Below are 22573 nucleotides of genomic sequence, written 5' to 3' on the forward strand. Positions count from 1 at the left end.
ATTTGACCTATATACGTCAGTTGTAGCTAGTGATTCATAGGTTCGTTACTTTTCGCTGTAGCATAGAGAGCAACACCAATTCTGAAAGAAAGCGCTGAAGACTCACATTGCAAAAAAGCAAGTGCAATAGATCTTAGAATCGGCAAGTAGAATTCACTTATGTAGATCAAATCTACTCGTCGATTACAACGATCTTTATTGTACGCAGTGGTACAGAAAACAGGGCCAAAAATGAAAATTCTAAAAAATATCAGTGCACACACCAATTACAAAAACGCGGAAAATAACAAATTTGGAATCGGTAGCTAGAATTCACCTTTATAGGTCAGTCGTCTTTGTTGATTCCAAGGTTTGTTGTTCTTCGCGTTTTTGCAGTATGTTTACCAAGTGATTTGGTTTAGGATTTTAAATTTTGATGTCGCTGTTTAAAATTGAAGTATACAGGTCTGTTATAACAAGCCACTTACATCATTCACATCGTAAACTCATGTAGTCACACACGACATCACTGGTCAAAGCTGACAGGTGGAATCGGACACTAGAAGGCATAAAAGCATAAAAAGAAGGCATAAAATGTCGTGGGCACCAAAAGGGGGGGGGGGGGTGTTACTTAGAGCCTGAGTCATACAGAGCTGAAGCAACCCACCACCAAAACACATCAAAATCATGAACACTTTATCTTGCATATTCTCACATTCCCAATTGTATGATGAAAACTTTAAAGTCCATGGCTCTAATCCATACACCTACACAATTTTTAAATTATTGTCTCAGACAATTGACAACATTGTCCCAATTAAGTTAGATAGTACCCTTCGCCCAATAAGACATGTTTTTGGTGGTTTTCCGCCGACAGCATCCAAACGCTGGAACTTCAAATCTCCTCCAAAAAACTTCCAATTGGTATTTCCTCTGCTTCATTCCAAACCTCTCGAGATATTTGTCGGGACGTAGTCTGCTCTCACAGGTTGAGAATGAAATACGTAAAAAAAAAAGAAAATAGATCGTGTAACCGTATTTGATCTCAACTTTCCTCATCATTTGATCCAAAACACTGAAAAATCAGATGTCGCACTAACTGATCTCTATTCAAGTAGCCCAACAATCGTGTTCCACATGATAATGCACTGGACTCACAGCCGAGAGAGTGCCGATTCAAATCCCAGTTTCACTACGCAGATTAACGTTTTCCCTCTATGTGTTGATTTTGTTCTCCATCTTTACCTCAGTCCGGTCCTTAAGACACTACACAATGGTAGACATCGTTAACCATTCCAACGTAGCTTAAGCCTGGCTCGGGTAGCTGTCTATCAAGGAACACTTTGCTCCAAGCCTTGGAAATCCTGCTGTTGCCGATCGTCTACCCGCGATGTGACAATCTCACTAAATCAGCTTGCATAATATCCGTTCCAAGCACTCGCTCATGATGATTAAGCGGCTAAAGAAGTCACTTGGATTAGCCAAACACAGCTGCAATGTATCCGCAGCTACTTTGGTATGGTGGGCCTTAAAGGAGAATGGTCAGTCTCAGAATCCAGCTAGCGTCTACCTTTGAGACGCTCAAAATGTCGTAGAAGATGTTGAAAACTGACCCATCACTGATTAGTATTTTTTCCCATTTTCCCACTATCTATCCGATTATGATACGTCGGTCTTAGACCACCACAGCTTCGCTTCACTTGCAATTCCCGGACAGTCGCGAGAGATGGCCTGTCACCTCGTTCTTCGTCATTCAGAGTTGTTTGACCGCATTGGAAGAGTCTGCGGCAACTAATCACTGTGTCATATAACGGTGCATTGTTGCATACACTTACACCAACGGAGCATGGGTTCTTCTAGCGTTGTTCCCCTTCAAATGTTGAAAATGAATTGATACCTGATCCTCGACTTTATTGGTGGGTTGCGCCATTTTGTTTTGACTCCCATAGAGGGGTCGTGCTATGGTACAACAACACAAAATCGGAGAAATAATCTCACCAAAGCGCTCCAGTATGATATACTGTAACATCTAAATTGCAAGGCAAATAATTACCCAGAAAGGAGTAAGCCATTCTTAATATTTAGAACAACTGCACAAGGTTAATATTGCAGAATCACTTGAAAACGGAATAACTGCTGAAACGAGAGCCATGAAATACAAATACGAGTTTATAAAATCTATGTGCACTAGAAACTATTCAAAATATACATTATGTCTTTCCCGGACTTAACGCATGTTGTGGGCCCATCAGAAAAGAAACTTTTGGAATTAATAATGAGAACAACTATAAGGACTTGTTGCTGAATTTACACCTTAAAATTAAAACAGTAATTATTACAGAAAGCATAAAATTCAACAAACAGTGTCTCACAAGAAAAAATACCAAAATACGCATATACAGATTGCAAGCGAAATTTAACTTAGTGCACCATATTAGAAGGTTTGGAGAAAAAATCTGGATTAAGCATGAAATTAACAATAAGTTAGACCAAACAGACAGAATAAATTAAGACTTACATCTGGTACATTTGATATTATTGATGAAGAATCAAGTTTGCCAAGATTGCCAGTAGTTCTTTTTATAACTGTTGCCAGTTCCAACAGAACCACACTGTCACCATCAGATCTGTCGAAACTGGTATTGGTAATAAAAAGAATTACTAGCGATATTGACAAACGTGAGTCTTCAAGAATAATATAATTTTCAGATCGCCCCCAGTCACTCACACAATGTCAAACATATACAGCTCATTTATAGTTAAGTAGGAGCCTGAAACCTTTGATATTTAGTCCTGTTAGCAGTTCATTAAATAGCTATTTTTGATATACCAACTGTGAAATACATACTAAAAATTTTTTATGTTAATAGAAGTACAACAACACAATGTCAAATATGGACCACAGCAGGAAATCAAAACACTATTTAAACTCTTTGAAAGTAAAGAATTCACTAACATTAAGTTAGTTCATAGAACTACTCAGCAGAGGTCTTAAAAACGACATAGAATCCCGCCCATATTATAAAACGACAAATAGTCTAATATGTACAACAGACGTTACAATAGACATGGCAAAATTATCAGTGTGAAAACAAAATGAGTTCATGTCAAAAACAGCAAAATTCATGGAAAGAGAAATAAAAGAACAGAAAATGCTTACGCAGAACTACAGACAATGAACACAATACTCTCAAAAATATAAATAATATGTTGAGCACACAGGATGCAGTAACAGTGAAGCAGAGAAACGTAATATTGCAGTAATTATGAAACCCGAAAATTATGTTAAAAAGGTATTGGCATTCCATAGAAATAACTCTTAGAAATAACAATATCACAACTATACAGCACATCCCAACTAACAGATTCAGCACAAATGTTAGAAAAAAAATTGTAAAGCGATCTTCTCAGACCAAGAAAAGAAGTCATCTATTGTTATGAACCTCATCTTTATGAGCACAGCCAAAAATTCACAAAGAATTCTTCCCAACAAGCCTATAAGTCATTGCACTAATAGCCCAACATAATAAGAAACCAAACAGATTAATAATCAAATTATACACATACACTGAAAAATACACAATAAAATTCTATGGTATTGATTCACATTATAAAAGACAAAGACCCTCCAGAGAGGGAAGTTTGTATCGGTGAATTTAACCAACTCCTACAAAGATAATAAGAAAAAATCTTTTACACCATGAGAAAATATTTGCTTGGAAAGCATATGAAGTAACAGAATTACTGGAGCTCACCCTACCCAAAAACTCGAATTCAAGAAGAATTAACAAACAATTAGTTGGAGTAACTAATCCAGGGATACATCAAATCTCATGCGGTGATTGTAACAAGTTTCACATTGGACAAACAGGTAGAAACTTGGACGTTAGGTTCAAAGAACATACACAAAGCTGTGAAAGTAATCAATCAACATTTTACAAGCACCTACATAGCCAAAAACACAAAGCAAAACGAATAGAGAATGCAACGACAATTCTACATTTTGTACTCAAAGGAACTGGAAGAATTCAAAATCTATATCCACACTTACGCATATCCAGACGAAATTCTTAATGAACAAATGTAACTTAAACAGAAACAACATTTGGAAAACTTCATTGACTTCCTAATAGAAAAAGAATAAATTTCAGTGCCTCGCTAGAGGACCATGTAATTTAAAAACAACAGAATTCTGAAATAGAAATATCTTTGCACGATACACGAAAACATTTACTAATGCATTTTTAATGTTGCTATTACCATAGGTTCTTCGCAAATGTAAAGTCTATGTAAATATGTATGAGCCAGTGAAGGAAGCATTCCTCTCAAACGGATATATCTGCAAATACAAAAGTGAGCACCTTACATAATTTCCAGCAACATAAAAGCTGATAAATAATTTCAGCAAAACACTGCCTTGTAATATATACAATAATTACCAGGCAAATAATTACCAGCATAGATGTAAGCCATACAACAGGTACTTTTATAATTTCACACAAAAATTATACCTTCATTAATATTATAGGGTCACTTGAAAATGATATAATAACGGACTAATCTATATAAACAACTAATTGATAAAGTTGTTGTGCAGCAGAAACTTCCAAAAATGTGTATTAAATAGAAATTAGTTACGTAACTCTTTTTTGAGGTGAGAATTACGCCTTTATGGCTATCTCTCGTAATAGGTAACGTCGTCCTCACTTTTGCCGTTATCGGAACCGTGTTCTCTTACTTATGGAGTTCGCACTCACTGTGCAGGTGGGTGCACCCCGCTGAGCCGATGCTGCGGACAGCTATGGCGGGACCCCGCTCCGGCGTGTCCCTGTTGATGGACTGCGAGACGCAGCACTACGTGGCATCGCTAGGCGGCTACTATGGCGTTTCGGTAAGAGCTCTCTCTCTGAAACTAGCGCCCGAGGCATCTGTTCACCTGTATCTGATCACATCTCCTGCTTATCCACGGTAGCAAGGCTGATAACAGTTTGCTGTTGGGCTCTAAAATCACTACACCCTCTAAAAGACAGCCTACTCAACTTAATTTCGACCACTCATCACATCAGTAAGGAATGTGAACGATTAAAAAGCCCCGCAATCTCGTCAACACAGAGAAAGACACGGTGGGCGCAACCAAAAGGGGCAGTCAAACGCTTGAGTCGTTAATTGTCATTGTCAAGCTGTATTCCATGAATTAGGTGGAGAGGGTGTCTGAAATATGGAGGGAAGTGGAGTAGGTACATTTTATTTAAATGCAATACAGTGAAATCAATTAATTTACATTATCAAGTTGTATTCCATGGATTACGTGCAGAAGGGTCTCTGAGATATGGAAAGAAGTCAAAGAAATACATTCTATTTAAATGTAATGCAATGAAATGACATACAAACGTAAAATATAGTTCTATTAAAGCGCTAGTATTAATTGGAATATAGTCTCAAATGTTAATTTTCTGTGAATATCCTGTTCAATGGAGTAAAAGGAATTGTCCCAAGGAAAGTTCTTCAGTTCGGTATTAAGCTCCACCACGTTACCTATAAAATATTTAATATGCTCTTAGAGTAGTGCGAATGAAGCGGCACTATGCCATTTAGTTACTTCTAGGGTGTAGGTTTCCCAAGTAACGTTCAGTTCTATGTATAGTCCAAAAAACTTACCACCTGCTTCTTGTATTTTATTATTTGAGCAGACTGTTGTCGCAGCTAGTGGAGATCTATTGGAAGCAATGAATTATAAAGTCTGAGTCTTGGCAAACTTTAATGATAATCATTTTCTTTTGAACCATATGTTGATGTTTCTGATATTTCATTAGTTGCTTTATCATTTCGAGAACTAGTAATATTTTCTGTTTGTGTGCTTATATAATTTGGAGTAAGGATAACATCTGCATCACTAGACAATGCAAGTGGAAGATCATTTATGTCTACTAGCAAAAAAAATGAAGACCTAAAATGGAACCCTATGGTACATTATGTCTGTCTGCTCTAAATTTGTAGCACCTATTACTATTTTATCGACATGAAAATGATACAAAGTGTGTTTGTCATAAATAATAAACAAAGACAGCTGATAGTGAAGGGCAAGCAAAATTGCTGTGTAGGTCCTTTGGAGTTAGGTGAAGCATTCAAAATTTGGCCTAAGAGGACTAAAATCCATAAAATTTTAACATAGACCTGCTAAAAGTCCAGCAGCAACCGGTGCCTTAACCAGATACTCATACAGACAATTAATAATAAGCTAGTGCATCAATTATATCAACTAGGATAGGGAGCACCTAACACAGCCAACAGGAGATGAGAATTTAATAGAGACTTAATGGAGCTGGAACGAAAGCTAGAATCAGATCAGCTAGAAGAAGGAACTACCGAAACTAAATACAGAGATCAGATCCATGCTGAGATGTTAGTGAGGTTTCCCTCAGCATAAAGGGCAATACAGAAGACATAATAATCATTTCGATAAGACACGAAAGCGATGACTAAAACAAGAAATACAAAAAATGTTTCGATATCGTAAAAAAGCTTGAGTGAACTTCTGCGCCCATAAGCAGTGAGAATAGATGGGTTCCATTCCAGAGAGTAAGTATTGCTATGTAGTTTAGGTCAGTGTTCACAAGAAGCAATACGCAAATACTATAGTTCAGGAGAACTGAATTGTCATTCTGGCTTGACACCCGAAATTACTTGCACTTCTGTTAAGTACGAAGGAAATGTCTCGGAAATCGCAGCTGTAATCTATAAGGGGCAGTGAAATGAAAACGATATACATGGGAAAAAAGTAAATGAACTGTTTATTATTTCAAAGGTAATCGCCATAATTGTTAATATTCGTACATTTATCCCACTGTGAGACAAGACGGTGGGAAGTGTTTGCTGCTGCCTACGAACCATGATTAGTTCGTAGAAAATTGTAGACCACGAATGGATTTCTTCAGGGCTCACAAAATATGGAAAGCGCATGGAGATAGATCGGGACTGTATGAAGGATGTGGAAGGGCTGCCCAAGGAAACTTTTGTACCGTAGTCGAAACACTCGTTTTAACAAGTGGGCCGGCGTTATCCTGCAACACAATGATGCAGTTTTTGCTACACTGCTGAAGTCTCGCGGGTAGCCTTACACGTCCTTCATACAGCCCAATCTCTCCAGTTCTTCGCAATCTTCAGGCAGCTCAGTTATGGTTAATATAACGAATTTTTCTGGTCGAAATGTGTCCAATAATAATAAATTTTTTCCGATATATTTCTTGTACAAGCCGCAAAGAGTCATTCCACTGCCTTGTTCGTATGGTCTTCCATGATACATGCTGTTTCTTATGGCAATTTAGGTAGGATTAGACAAAAATTTTGCTAGGAACCCGGCTTGAGATTCTGCAGATCATTAACAAAACTCGGTCATTCTTAGTCCACGCGCTGAAGCTGCACATCTTATACAACTTACAGCGTGACTAGATGCATTTCTTCGTCAGTATCTCTGCCAATTGCTTGATGCAGGCGACCCGATTACCTTCTTGGTTGCGCGAAAAGGATGAGATACGCAGATAGATACAAATCTCTCGCTACCTCCGTAATAATAGTCTTGCCTCGTTCTCGCTTCCCTGTCCTGTCGTCTTGACTGATTTGGGGTTTTCAGAAGGGTCACACAAAACAGATCTGCTCGTGGTGCAAGATTCACCTGCTCCAAGGCGATGGTCACCTTTTTCTGCAGGTGTGAGATACAGAAAGTAATGCCTTTTTTCGACAAAGTGATCACTTTTATTCTTCAGTTCTGTGACTCTGACTACGACTCTGGTATCTGTCTGTTCTGTTCTACATCTAGGTGGCTACTCTGTAAATCACACTTTAGTGCCCGGCAGAGGGTTCATCGAATCACCTTCACACTCACTCTCTATTTTTCCACTCTTGAAAGCGCGGGGAACAATCGAACACATGTATCTTTCCGTGCGAGCGCTGATTTCCCTTATTTTATTATTATGATGTTTTGTCCCTATCTAGGTCGACGTCAACAAAATATTTTCGCATTCGGAGGAGAAAATAGGTGATTGAAATTTCGAGAGAAAATCCCGCCGCAACGAGAGACGCCTTTGTTTTAATGCTGCCCACCCCAAATACTGTACCATGTCCGTAACACTCTCTCCCCTATTTCCCGATAATACAAAACGTGGTGCCCTTCTTTGAACTTTCTCGATGTGCTCCGTTAATCCTATCTGTTAAGGATCCCACACTGCGGAGCAATATTCCAAAAGAGGACGGAGAAGCTTTGTGTAGGGAGTCTCTTTAGTAGATCTGTTGCATCTTCTAAGTGTTCTGCCAATAAAACGTAGCCCCCGGTTCACCTTCCCCAGAACATCTTCTACGTGTTGTTTCCGGTTTAAGTTGTTAATTGTAGTTCCAAGGTATTTAGATGAATTTACGGCCTTATATTTGATTGATTTATCGTGTCACCGAAGTTTAACGGACTCCTTTTAGCACTCATGTGGATGACCTCGCACTTTTCATTATTTAGGGTCAATTGCCAATTTTCGCACCATACAGATATCTTATCTAAATCGTTTTGCAATTGGTTTTCGATATTCTTATGAGTTTACTAGACGACAAACGACACCGTCATGCTGAAAAGGAGAATGTTCAGGCGTACCGTATGTGCACAGGGACAGTGGCAACCATTAGTGTTGCTTCAGTAGACATGTGACTGTGTTCTGAAGCTGAAAATATTACCCAGTTCGCTAATATGACGCGGGAGGTTATTCCAGAGTCGGGCCTGCTACTAAGAAGGACTTCGAAAAGGTAGTTCAGTGATGGAGTGGGAGGGCTGGGATTTTGCTCTGATGGGGATGGGTGTTTCTGCCATGTTCTTCAGACAAGAGCGTTGAGGTGGAGATGAGGTATGGGGAACAGTGTATGTCCATAAGACACTAGAGTAGATAGAGGCTAACCGAAATTTAATGCAGTTTGTTTTTGTAATCATTTGGAGGACCTCGCACTTTTTATTGTTTGGGTTTAATTGCAATTTTTCACACTATGTCCAGTCCCAAGAAAAAAACAAATTAATAATAATTTTATTAAGAAATACTTGTCAGATGAAATGAGCTGAAAACAATTGTCACTGCCAGAAATTAGAGGCCTCAGTGTTTAAGCACTAAGAAACCCTAGTGGAGGATATTTGTGAACGGGAGAGAGATAAGACGCATACGATCAAAACACGCACATTGAGACATTATTTGAACCACAGTTGGATGACAACTGAGGTTTTCCATATGTTATGTAAAGTACGGACCTCCAGCAGCCCGTCAGATCACGGACTAAACACATGATGGAACTATTTGAGACTGCGCCAAGGGATACAAGCCCTGATGTCAACGAAAGCTTTCCACTATATGTAAGTGGTAACATCGAGTGGAAACCTCTAGGAGGAATCAAACATTAAAATATTTACATGTCGAGGGAGCCAGCTAATGGAAATATCCCGAATGGCTATTATCGAGGGTCAGCTGCGACGTAGACGGTATATAAGCAAGAGATAAAATGGGATGAGTTAGTCTGATGGAGAAGTCTGATGGAGAAGCCTGATGGAGAATTCTGATGGAGTAGTTTGACGGAGGAGTCCGAGACCAGTTGTATGCCAGTCAGCCCCAACCTGAGTATGTACAAGTAATATTCGCAGCAAGAAGTCGGTGATCAGATCTGGAGACACACACAGCAACTGCAAGATAAGTAATCATTATCTGTTACGACGAATAACTCTGAACAGAGACGATCTGTCTTTGTCTCAAAGAACAGTTAGCATTTGTAGCTTCATAATTAACAAGAACAATTTACGGAATAGCAATTGTCTCTTGTATGCTTAGGCGAGTGGCCTGCTGATAAGAGTAAACTGAGTCTGACAAGTAATACAGAAAGGGGTTAGGAACTGGCACCTCTTTTATAAGTTATCCAGGAGAATAAAGATATTACTTAAATAAATACTGAATTGTTTAGCAAACCCAGCCTGCCATTAATCCTAACAGATTACCACTGTAACCAATAACCACCCAGTTCTACCTCAGAGAGCTTTCTCCCTCTCATCTCCGACAATAAAGGTGGACACTCAAACAATCCTCAGATTCGAGTATGAGATTTTCACTCTGCAGCGGAGTGTGCGCTGATATGAAATTTCCTGGCAGATTAAAACTGTATGCCCGACCGAGACTCGAACTCGGAACCTTTACCTTTCGCGGGCAAGTGCTCTAACATCTGAGCTACCGAAGCACGACTCACGCCCGCTACTCACAGCTTTACTTCTGCCAGTATCTCGTCTCCTACCTTCCAAACTTTACAGAAGCTCTCCTGCGAACCTTGCAGAACTAGCACTCCTGAAATAAAGGATACTACGGGGACATGGCTTAGCCACAGCCTGGGGGATGTCTCCAGAATGCGATTTTCACTCTGCAGCGGAAGTGTGCGCTGATATGAAACTTCCTGACAGATTAAAACTGTGTGCCCGACCGAGACTCGAACTCGGGACCTTTGCCTTTCGCAGGCAAGTGCTCTACCATCTGAGCTACCGAAGCACGACTCATGCCCGGTACTCACAGCTTTACTTCTGCCAGTATCTCGTCTCCACCTTCCAAACTTTACAGAAGCTCTCCTGCGAAGTTTCATAACCCTCAGATTGTCGTCATCGTTGCGATCGCACTACAAAACTGTGCTGGGACACAACTACTATGCAGATATCTTGTCTAAATACTATCGCAATTCGTTTTGATTTTCTGTTCACTTTACTAGATGCTAAACGACAGCAACATATGTAAACAATCCGAAAGTGCTGCTCAAATTGTTCCTCTCCTGCCATGTACGGCCAAACACTGGCTGTAAAAATTTCTGTCACCATCGGATTATGACCCAGATACCTCCGAGTCGCACGCCAAAGATCAGGCGTGCGTTAGCTCCAGGGCGTGTCTTTCCGTCCGGAAGAACGTGGAGGTGGGCTGCTACCTGCTAGAAATAAATGTCAAACTTAGAGTGGGTGTAAATTTAAAAGAAATGAGAAGAGCACAGTAGACTTGGGTAGCTGGATGCGACGTTGCAGGTGTTCGTGCACGACCCGCAAGACTACCCAGAGACGTCGGTGCAGCAGGTGCTGGCGCAGCCGGGCACCGAGGTGTCGGTGGTGCTGGACCCGAGGGCCATCCACAGCACCAGGGACGTCCGGCGCCTGCCGGCCGAGGCGCGCCGCTGCTGGTTCGACGACGAGGTCGGTCACGCTCCGATCTCGCTACCGGACTGGTTGGTTCTGGGGAAGGAGACCAGACAGCGAGGTCGTCGGTCTCATCGGGTTAGAGAAGGCCGGGGAAGGAAGTCGGCCGTGCCCTTTCAAAGGAAGCATCCCGGCATTTGCCTGGAGCGATTTAGGGAAATCGCGGAAAACCTAAATCAGGATGGCCGGACGCGGGATTGAACCGTCGTCCTCCCGAATGCGAGTCCAGTGTCTAACCACTGCGCCACCTCGCTCGGTCGCTACTGGAGGGGGAGCGGTGCGCAGTTGGATGCTGACTCTGTCTTCACTCCCCTCCCCCACATCTTCAAATACCCTGATCAGCCAAAGCATCATGGCCACCGATCTACGAGGGTCAGTCAAAAAGTAATGCCTCCTTTTTTTTTTCTACGTTTAATTGTCAGGAAATTTAAATGCAATTACATAGGTTGAAAACCACAACATTGAGGATCATTTTGTCATTTTTCAATGTAATCTCCGCCTATCTCTACAGTTTTGGTCCATCTTTGAACAAGGGCATGTATCCCAGCACGGTAAAAATCACAGCTCTGCTTCCTAAGCCATTGACGCACGGATGTTTTGACGGCCTCCTCATCTTCAAAATGAATCCCACGATGAGCATCTTTTAGTGGCCCGAACAGATGGAAGTCTGATGGTGCCAGGTCAGGGCTGTATGGGGGATGAGGCAAAACTTCCCATCCAATATTGACAATCTCGTCAGAGGTGTGACGACTGGTGTGTGGTCTTGCATTGTCATGCAAAAGAAGAACATCTGCCATTGATTTTGTTGGGCGAACTCGCTGAAGACGTGCTTTAAGTTTTTTGAGGGTTGTGACGTATTGAACAGAATTTATTGTGCATCCCTGCTCCAAAAAATCAACCAGAATCACACCCTCTGTATCCCAGAAAACTGTTGCCATAACTTTCCCTGCCGATCGCACAGTTTTGAATTTTTTCTTCCTCGGCGAGCTTGTGTGACGCCACTCCATTGACTGCCTCTTTGATTCGGGTTCAAAAAAATGCACCCATGTTTCGTCCCCGGTCACAATTTTTTTCAGAAACTCATCTCCCTCCAAACGGAAGCGCTGCAAGTGTTGGGAGGCTATTGTTTTCCTTGCCTCTTTATTCTAATCGGTTAACATTCTTGGAACCCACCGTGCACAAACTTTTGAGTACCCCAATTGTTTAATAATCGTGATCACACTGCCTTTACTAAGAGAAATAATGCGACACACTTCATCTGCAGTCACCCGACGGTCACCACGAATGATGTCATCAACTTGCTGAATGTTGTGTGGAGTCACTGCACTCACCGGCCTGCCGCTCCGCTTTTCGTCAGTCAACGGTGTTTGCCCTTCAGCTTCCTTACAACGACGAACCCATCGTCTAACAGTGCTGACATCCAATGTCACAACACCATACACCTTCTTCAGTCTTTCATGAATGCGTATGGGCGTTTCACCTTCTGCATTCAAGAATTGAATCACACAACGCTGTCTCAAACGAACATTGATGTCGGCCATCTTACAAACTTCTGCTGTGGTGCCACCTGTTGACACAGAAAGTTACTACTGCAGTGGATTGCAGAAGAAGGTTTGAGGAATGGCGCCAAATTCAAATTTTTCACTTAACTTAATTTTTTTAAGTAGAAAAAAAATGGGAGGCATTACTTTTTGACCGACCCTCGTACTGTCGATATAAACTCGTCCAGCCTTAGCAGCGTCACCTGGCGGGGAATGACTGCTAATCACAAGTGCATGTGGTATCCGTAAGCGTGTTGTCCGTGTTGAGAATCGGGAAAGTGCTGTGTCTACCTGAGTTTGACCGAGGGTAGATTGTATGTCCCGCAGGGTCGAAAACTGCACGAATTGTTGGTGTTCAAGTAGCCCTGTGGCGAGTGTCATCAACACGAGGCGAAACCAAGGTGAAACCACGTCCAGAGATCCCGTGAGGGCACTCCTCGTTACAGATGTCGGACGTTGTAGGCTGGATAGACTGGTAAAAGAGGACATACTACGAACTATAGCGTTACTAACATCAGACTTTAATGCTGTCTAGAGAACAAGTGTGTCTGAACCCACACTGCACCAAACACTCCTATCTATGGCTCTCCGCAGCCCACAACCTGTGCATGTTCCAGTGTTAACACAGCGATATCTGTAACTACGACTGTAATGGGCAGACGAGCATCGGCACTGGATGTTGGCACTGTGGAAGAGCTTTGCAAGGCCTGATGTGTCCCGATACCTTCTTTATCATGCCAATGGGAGGGGGCGAACCGGCCGGCGTGGCCGAGCGGTTCTAGACGCTTCAGTCCGGAACCGCGCGACCGTTACGGTCGCAGGTTCGAATCCTGCCTCGGGCATGGATGTGTGTGATGTTCTTAGGTTAGTTAGGTTTAAGTAGTTCTAAGTCTAAAGGACTGATGACCTCAGATGTTAAGTCCCAAAGTGCTCAGAGCCATTTGAACCATTTTTGGAGGGGGTGAATCCATCATCTTTCAGGGGAACAGCTCCTTAACACGTGTACTGCGGGACAGAGACAAACTGGCGGCGGCTCCATTATGCTCTGCGGAACGTTCACGTGGGCATCCATGGGTCCAGTAGAGCCCATGCAAGGTAGTATTTTGGCGAAGGAGTATCGTACACTGCTTGCAGACCAAGTGCACCATTTCATGAAGATAATGTTTTCAATGGTACTGCTCATTTTCAACATGCGCCGTGTCACAAGGCCTAGAGTGTGATGGAGCAGTTCGAGACACACAGTGGCGATTTCCTATTAATGTGCTTGTCCCCGAGCTCGGCAGATCTGAACTAGACCGAACAGATCGGGGATGTCATCAAACGTGGTGTTAGAGCTCCTCACCGCCCCCCCCCCCCCCCACCCCTCCCCGCAATTTACGGGAATTAGGCGACTTGTGTGTGGAGATGTGGTGCCAACTCCCACTAGCGACCTACCAAGGTCTCATTGCTTCCGTGCTATACGCGTCGCCGCTGTTATCCGTACCAAAGTTGGACATACTGGCTATTAGGTAGGTGATCATTATGTTCCGTTAATTGTCGTACTGTTGTTGGTATTAACTTCGTTTCTCTCTTCGGTACTATAACGCGTTCGCTATGCTTTTCGTAGTAGCTTACTGTCATTCTTATTTTCTTGTTCCCGTATTGGCCTACTGTTGCATTATTCCTATCTAATCTGAGTTGATAGCCCTGTACTCACCTGACCAAAAGTCCTGTTCTTCCTGCCACTACACTTCACTAGTTTCTACTATTTCTAATTTCTACCTATCCATTTCCCTTTCGAAATTCTCTAACCAACCCACCTAACGAAGGGATCTAAGCCGGCCGTGGTGGCCGAGCTGTTCTAGGCGCTTCAGTCCGGAACCGCGCGACCGCTACGGTCGCAAGTTCGAATCCTGCCTCGGGCATGGATGTGTGTGATGTCCTTAGGTTAGTTAGGTTTAAGTAGTTCTAAGTTCTAGGGGACTGATGACCTCAGATGTTGTCCCATAGGGCTCAGAGCCATTTGAACCATTTTTTGAAGGGATCTAACATTCCACGTTCCGATTCGTAGATTGCCAGTCAGTTTTTTCTGATGACGACATCGTTCTGAGTAGTACCTACTGGAGATCCAAGTTGGCAACTATTTTACCCCAGAATACTTTATTCAAGAGGGTATCCTCATTATTAACCCATTATAGGGCAAAAATTTCTTTTTAAAAGTGACTCTTGAAGTCTAATTTGTTAGATTACTTATCATACCCAGATACATAAAAATATTTAAGATTTGAAAAATCTTATGGTACTAATTACTATAAATTTCCATGCTTGAAAAAATATCGACCACAATCCATTCTCTGGAAGTACTATTTTTGTGGTCGGTAATTTAACCAAATTGTGAAAATGGGGTCTTTTATTGGAAGAGCAGTAAACAGAAGAAAACAAAGCTTTATTTATTGTTATCTTTTGTTATTTTATATACGTACATAAAAATGCATATAAGATACACTCACATTAAATCATAAACTTGATTTGTTCTGTTACGTAGTTCTGCTGGTGGAAAGGTTCAAAGTGTTGTCTGCTCAAAGCTTCATTGCAAGTAGTCATGCTGACTTACTACTTTCAGGTTTGCTTTGTATTCCATAAGAAGCACACTTCCCTGAATGCACCCGTTGTAGCTGTACGCTCAGCCATATTCCTGAACTGAATCTCTTGGAATCCTGTAGCTCTTTTGTGAAGTTTTGACCTGCTAATTACAATTTTTTGGGCTGGGTGTTGTTACCGTTTTCAGTTTTGAGCAGAAACTTCCAGTTAGCTAGTTGCCAGAATATTTCTAAATTTTAGATGTGACAGAGGTTTAGTATTCCCAGCAAGATAGCTAGTCCCCTTATAAAGAGCATAATAATTTATTGTCGGTGCATCAATGAAGTTCATCCATCCACGCTTAGACTGTCTAGAACCTAATAGTAGTAAAAGTATTTGACATGGGTTCATTCTCTGTTTAGAAAACTTCAGCTGATATGGAGTAATTAAAGGCATATTAGAAATTTTAGAATCTGTTTGTCAACTAGAAATATATTCTAACACTTCTTCACTGTTTGACTGACCTTCATCCTCTGGATGTTCCTACTAGACCATCCTCTTCATCTGTGTCTCCTTCATAAGCCGATGTCGTCAAACGCATCTCCCAAGAGAAGCTGTCCTTTCCCATAAGGGCTGAAGACTGATTTTCACCAAGCCGCTATGATCTAAATTGTTCCGTCGTAACATCAAGGGCCAGAACGTCGGCCTGGAACCTCACATTGGAGAAGGCTGTGAGTCGACGTCAGCCAATAGAACGCTGACTGGGACGACACCACGAAAGGAGCGGCATCTGTACGAAGAGAAAATAAGCGCCGCTCCAGCTGGCCTCCGCCGCACCAGAAGAACCGCACTGGAAGACGAGCCGTCATCCTAACTCTTTAGTCGTGACTTGTGATCTATATTAATTGCTTGCATGGAAATTGTATGTGTCGAAGGATATTGATTATTTGCATGTTGCCAATTGCTTGCGACACCTATTTGTAAAAAGGCAAAGTTAAGTATTGTCAATCTAACTTATTGTAATACACTCCATTAATAATATTTGCTGGGATTGTTGTCTAGCGAACCGAGAAAACAGCTTCCTAGGCACCATATATTTAACGAGTGCGCAGGACTCCACATAAATTATAAAGAAATATTATTGATGTTATGAAATTGTAATTTATGTGCAAGTATTTAAGAACTGATACAGAAGCAAGAATGCAGATTAACACTGTTTACTGAGTGTAATACTTTAATTCTGAAACTACTTGCTATAAACATCAAGTAAATACTGAGGTACCATAACAGCACAAAATAACTTGTTGCAGATGTATTTGTTTGCAACTTAAATATTACGATAAATTCGCGGAAAACTACCGTCATGTACGCATTTTTGCCAACACGAGACAAAGAAACTCATTTCACAATGATTTGTACTAGGTGCAGTGAAACTAAAGGCAGGTTACCATTGGCATATCTTTATTGCACTATAGTATTATAATAAATCTATTCAATTTCATAAATGTAAAGACTTATCCACCACCAAAATTACGACCGACTGCGTGCACTGAAAACTTCTCCTTCGGCTTCCCGTGCTCTATGAAGCTTTCTGTTCACAAAACGTCGACCTTGCTGCACTAATGTGGGTGTCAGATACAGTAAAACTTCCTATAACATCGGGAGGACGACGCTCCAATCCCACGTCCGGCCATCCTGATTTAGGTTTTCCGTGATTTCCCTAAATCGCTTCAGGCAAATGCCGGTATGGTTCCTTTGAAAGGGCACGGCCGATTTCCTTCCCCATCCTTCCCTAATCCGAGCTTGTGCTCCGTCTCTAATGACCTCGTTGTCGACGGGACGTTAAACACTAATTTCCTCCTCCTCCTATAACATCTGAGCGCAATGCTGTTTTTTAGAAACTGTTTGATAAAAGTGTCAAGCAAATACTTAGGTACCATAATACATAACGTGTGCGGAGGTATTTGCTTACAACTGATGTATTACGTAAACTCAAGGAAAATCGAGAGTATGTACGTTTTCTTGCACAGATGAGACAAAAAATTCATTTTACAGTGATTCGCAGTATATACAATGAAACCGGAGGTAGATTTGTGTACTACGTCAATATTATACTAGGAAATCATAATGAATAGACTAAATTTTTTAAATGTAAAGACTTACCAGCTAACTTACGACACACTGCTGAGAATGCTTCGTGGTTACTTTATCGACCACGAAGTACAACGAGTGCTACCATGTATTGACAAAACAACGTAAGCTCATTGTGGTTGCTTTGTTGGGCACAGATTGGTCCCAAAAAACACAGTAGCTGAATGCGATAGGGTCGTTTAGAGAGATTTTGAATTTTATGGTTCAAATGGCTCTGAGCACTATGGGACTCAACTGCTGAGGTCATAAGTCCCCTAGAACTTAGAACTACTTAAACCTAACTAACCTAAGGACAACACACACATCCATGCCCGAGGCAGGATTCGAACCTGCGACCGTAGCGGTCGCGCGTTTCCAGACTGTAGCGCCAGAACCGCTCGTCCACCAGCGGCTGGCTTTGAATTTTATGTGGTGTGGTTAAAATATCGACCACAAACCTATAAAGGATTAACTAATACAGTAAAGCTGCATGCTCTCGGGGGAAAAATGATGGGTGTAGTTTCCCCTTGATTTCAGCTGTTCGCAGCATGAACACAACAATGCCGTGTTGGCTAATGTTACAAGCCCGTGTCAGCCAGTCATCCAGGCCGTTGCCCATTGCAACTGCTGAAAAGGCTGCTGCCTTCTTCAGGAAGCACGGGTTAATCTGCCCTTCTCCGCAGATACCTGCCCCTCGTGGTTGCACCTATGGTACAGATATCCCTATTGCTGAGGCATGCAAGCCATCCCACCTCACCTCGGTCCAAGGTTCACGGGGAAAGGAGGAGGACAATACGGGAACAAAGATATATTGAGTACAGAATCAAACTAAATGCAATTATTTCATTTTAAGTACAAGTTTTTTATTTATTCTTTGTAATGATACAAGTTACACTACAAGCTCGTTGCGGCGATTTGCCATTATCAAGTATGCCTATGAAGGTGATATAATAGATATAATGTTGTTCGTTGCGCCTATGTTAGTCCATGTCTACATATGGCACCTTATGCTTACATCTTAGCTGGTATGACGTGGTCCATGTGGCATCTTGCAGCGTAAATGTCGCTTGCCTTTTGTTATAATATTACCACGTTACTTGCATATTGTAAAGTTATGTTTTGACAGCTTTCCTGACAGCTTCGGCCCCATCGACGCTGTATGTTTACAATGGAATTTCTGTTTTGCGGAAAGTCTGTGAATGAATTTCATTTATCAGAGATAGTATTTTTTTAGTAAATGTATAATCATGGTGCCAATATCATAACAAAAACACAACCGACATTTACGCTCCAATTTGCCACATGGAAATCTTCATGCCGGCAAAGACGTAAGAATAAGGTGCCATATGTAGACATAGACTAACATAGGCGTAAAGAACAATATTATACCTATTATACCATCTTCAGAGGTACACTTGATAGTGCCAATTCGCCGAAACGTGCTCGTCGTGTAGCTTGCGCCACTACGAGGAAATAAATGAATAGTGCAGCAAAGAATTTATACTTAAAATGAAATATGTCATTCTTCGATCTCGTGTGCGCAAAGGAAATGCAATTACTCTGTACCCAGCCACAGCGGACAAGTGTTCTTCGTACCAGTGTACTCGGGAAATATCCCTGAATAGTCTTTGTGATTTCGTCGATGGAGTTTCGGTTTACTTTGTATATCTTGATCCAACGTGGACTAATAAGGATAGATCCCCAGCGGTGCGATCGACTTTTTATAGCTATCTGTTGGTGATGTGGTTAAGATCTCAGGTATCACACACTGCAGCCATTCAGGCTGGTAAGCCCTCAGTTGCGAGTAATTAACGAAAAACGAAATTCAGAATTTTGTGTGGTACTCAGGTACGTTAAGAAAAGGTGCATAAAATAGCGTGGCTTCGCTGTGTAATGGGTAGGGTAACAGTTTCGCATGCAGAAGTTCGTGGGTTCGAATTTCAGCTTTCTTATTTTTCGACATTTATCGAAATTACTTGAATCATTAGTTTTGTTCAGTTAATTGGTTTAAATGTAATTTTTTATTTCTATTCCTTGTCACATCATTTTAATCACCGTATGAACTTTTTAATTTGTTTCATTTTTTCTTTATAACGTTCCTTTTCCTTTAGGAATTTTATTACATTTACCTGTTATGAAGTCTAAGAACTTGAAAATGCCGAGGTATTGTTTAAAAAACAAAAGATGAAATAACCTCTCTATATTTGTGCAATGGTGTGAAAAACGTATTTTTGTTACCAGATTTCAATTTTTTTCCCCTGTAACTGTCATACAAACATTTACAATATAACTTAAATACCTGATGCACCGAGGACGAAATAACGCAGATGAAAATTTAAATAAACGACGGGTTTATAAGTAAAACTAAATTCATGCGAAATGAGAAATAGATATAATGAACGCAATAATGTGGACGAAACAGGGTGATAAAACAAGAGAAATTAAATCGAAATTAATACATGAAATTGATTAGAAATTCATGAACAACGATTGCAAGTGAAGAAAGAATGGTAGGAAGAAAAATGAGAGCAGATGAAGACGTTATTATGATTAAAATGATGTGACAAAGGAATGGAATTAAAAAAATACGTTTCAATCAATTAGATGAATAAAAATGATGATCAAAGTCATTTCGATAATGATTTGAAAATATAAAGAAACTTAGTGCTCCTCTTGAGAGTCGAACCCGTAACCTCCTAAATGCAAAACTGGTGTTGTATCCATCAGTCATTTCGATAAAGATTTGAAAATTAAAAAAAACTTGGTGGACTTGATGAGAGTCGAACCCATAACCACCTGCGTTCAAAGCTGTTATTGTATCCATTACACCATGGTACCGCACAACATAACGAAACTTTTTGCCACTATTATCACACAAAGTTCTTAATTTTTTTACGTTAGTTACTCGCCAGTGAAGGCTTACTGGTGTGAATGGTTACAATGCGTGATACCTGGGATCTTAAGATACATCACCGTACAGACAGTTTCAAACGCTCGATCGCACCTTGTAAATGTGCCATCTACTGTGATCCCTATGTCAACAGCGCTGTGTGCTGTACTGTGAGTGGAGTGTTGCTCGCGCGGCACGGAGAGACTGCGCACGCCCCCGCCCTGTTGCAGGTGCGCTCGCTGTCGTGGGCGGACGACTACAGCCACCAGACGTGCATCAGCGAGTGCCGCCGGAACCTGCTGCTGGCGCTCTGCCACTGCGCACCCTTCTACTACCCCAGAGGTGAGCTGACCGCCTCTCTTCCTGCGTTACGAGCTGCAGTGGGCGGACAGGAACATGCAAACAACACACTACCTTGCCTAATATGTGTAGAGCTCCAGTCGTCTCGGAGTGGATAAATACAGATCCTGTATGGTTTTCAAGGGAACCGTTTACCATTTTTCCTCCAAAGTTGGGGCAACGATGAATAGTGATCATGCACCGTTCTTTCCAAAGCAGACCACAAAGGTTCAATAATATTGAGATCAATTGAGTGTGGTGGCCAGACGAGTCTCGGCGATTCATTCTCGCGCTCGCGACACCACTGTTCGATGATGCGAGCTGTGCGAACAGGGACCCTGTCGTCCTGGAACGCAGCATCACCATTGGGAAACAAACATGGATGGAACTGAGCAGCCAAAAGGTAGGCCTAGCGTCACCTTAGCTCGTCCTCTCTATAGATCACTGCATCAGACTGCGTTCACTGCTTTCCGTTTGCTCTAAATTTTACACGAGGTATTTCAGGAAATGATTTTAAGATGAGTTTTTCGTGCTCTGTAACATTCGTTCCTGATGTTTTTGATGTTTGACATACTGCACTGTTCTGTTTTCTTTCAATTTCCTTTTGGTCCATTTCTGCAGAAACTCATATATATTAGTATTTCTTGAGAACATTTCCCTTAGAGTACAATCGTTTTTTATTACTTAACAATGAACATGAGCAGTAACAAGAAACTTTCTTGATGAGTTAACTGGTTTCTGCCTGTTTTAGACCATCTTCAGACCTCACACCGTGATGGTAGACGGATCACGAGCTACGACAAAAGCAATTAGCGTTCGCGGAGTCGTACCGCCTGCTCCCTTCACAGCCACCGCCTACCATCACGCTGGGAACTCTGAAGATGGTCTAAAACAGACCGAAACCGGTAACTTCATAAAAAAAGAAGCTTGTTATGGTTGTGACTATTCATGTTCATTTTAAAACCACTCATACACTACAAGCCATTAAAATTGCTACACCAAGAAGAAACGCAGATGATAAACGGGTATTCATTGGACAAATATCTCATACTAGAACTGACATATGATTACATTTTCACGCAATTTGGTTGCCTGGATCCCGAGAAATCAGTACCCAGAAGAATCACCTATGGCCGTAGTAACGGCCTTGATACGCTTGGGCATTGAGTTAAACAGAGCTTGGAAGGCGTGTACAGGTACAGCTACCCATGCAGCTTCAACACGATACCACAGTTCATCAAGAGTAGTGACTGGCGTATTGTGACGAGCGAGTTGCTCGGCCACCATTGACTAGACGTTTTCAATTGGTCAGAGATCTGGTGAATGTGCTGGCCATGGCAGCAATCGAACATTTTCTGTATCCAGAAAGGCCCGTACAGGACCTGCAACATGCGGTCGTGCATTATCCTGCTGAACTAAAGGGTTTCGCAGGGATCGAATGACGGGTAGAGCCACGGGTCGTAACACAGCTGAAATGTAACGTCCACTGATCAAAGCGCCGTCAATGCGAACAAGAGGTGACAGAAACGTGTAACCAATGGCACCCCATACCATCACGCCGGGTGATCCGCCAGTATGGCGATGACGAATACACGATTCCAATGTGCGTTCACCGCGATGTCGCCAAACACGGATGCGACCATCATGAAAAAATGACGTTTTGCAGTTCGAGCACTCAGGTTTATGGTTGAGTACACCATCGCAGGTGCTCCTGTCTGTGATGCAGCGTTAAGGGTAACCGCAGCAATGGTCTCCGAGCTGATAGTCAATGCTCCTGCAAACGTCGTCGAACTGTTCGTGCAGATGGTTGTTGTCTTGCAAACGTCCCCATCTGTTGACTCAGGGATCGAGACGTGGGTGCACGATCCGTTACAACCATCCGGATAAGTTGCCTGTCATCTC

At 41.8% G+C, this 22573-nt stretch overlaps 1 protein-coding gene across 1 annotated transcript in view; it reads left to right on the forward strand.

Moving 5' to 3' along the window:
• Positions 1-22573, forward strand: part of LOC126278913 (pickpocket protein 28-like) — a 95321-nt gene that overhangs the window by 30312 nt on the left and 42436 nt on the right. Inside the window, exons 5-7 of the mRNA XM_049979187.1 lie at positions 4744-4870; positions 11045-11241; positions 20487-20674. Of these exons, the coding sequence (XP_049835144.1) occupies positions 4744-4870; positions 11045-11241; positions 20487-20674 (512 nt within the window). The remainder of the gene's footprint in view (positions 1-4743; positions 4871-11044; positions 11242-20486; positions 20675-22573) is intronic.

The sequence above is a fragment of the Schistocerca gregaria genome, chromosome 6 (assembly GCF_023897955.1).
Source record: "Schistocerca gregaria isolate iqSchGreg1 chromosome 6, iqSchGreg1.2, whole genome shotgun sequence".
NCBI classification, from domain to species: Eukaryota; Metazoa; Arthropoda; class Insecta; order Orthoptera; family Acrididae; genus Schistocerca; species Schistocerca gregaria.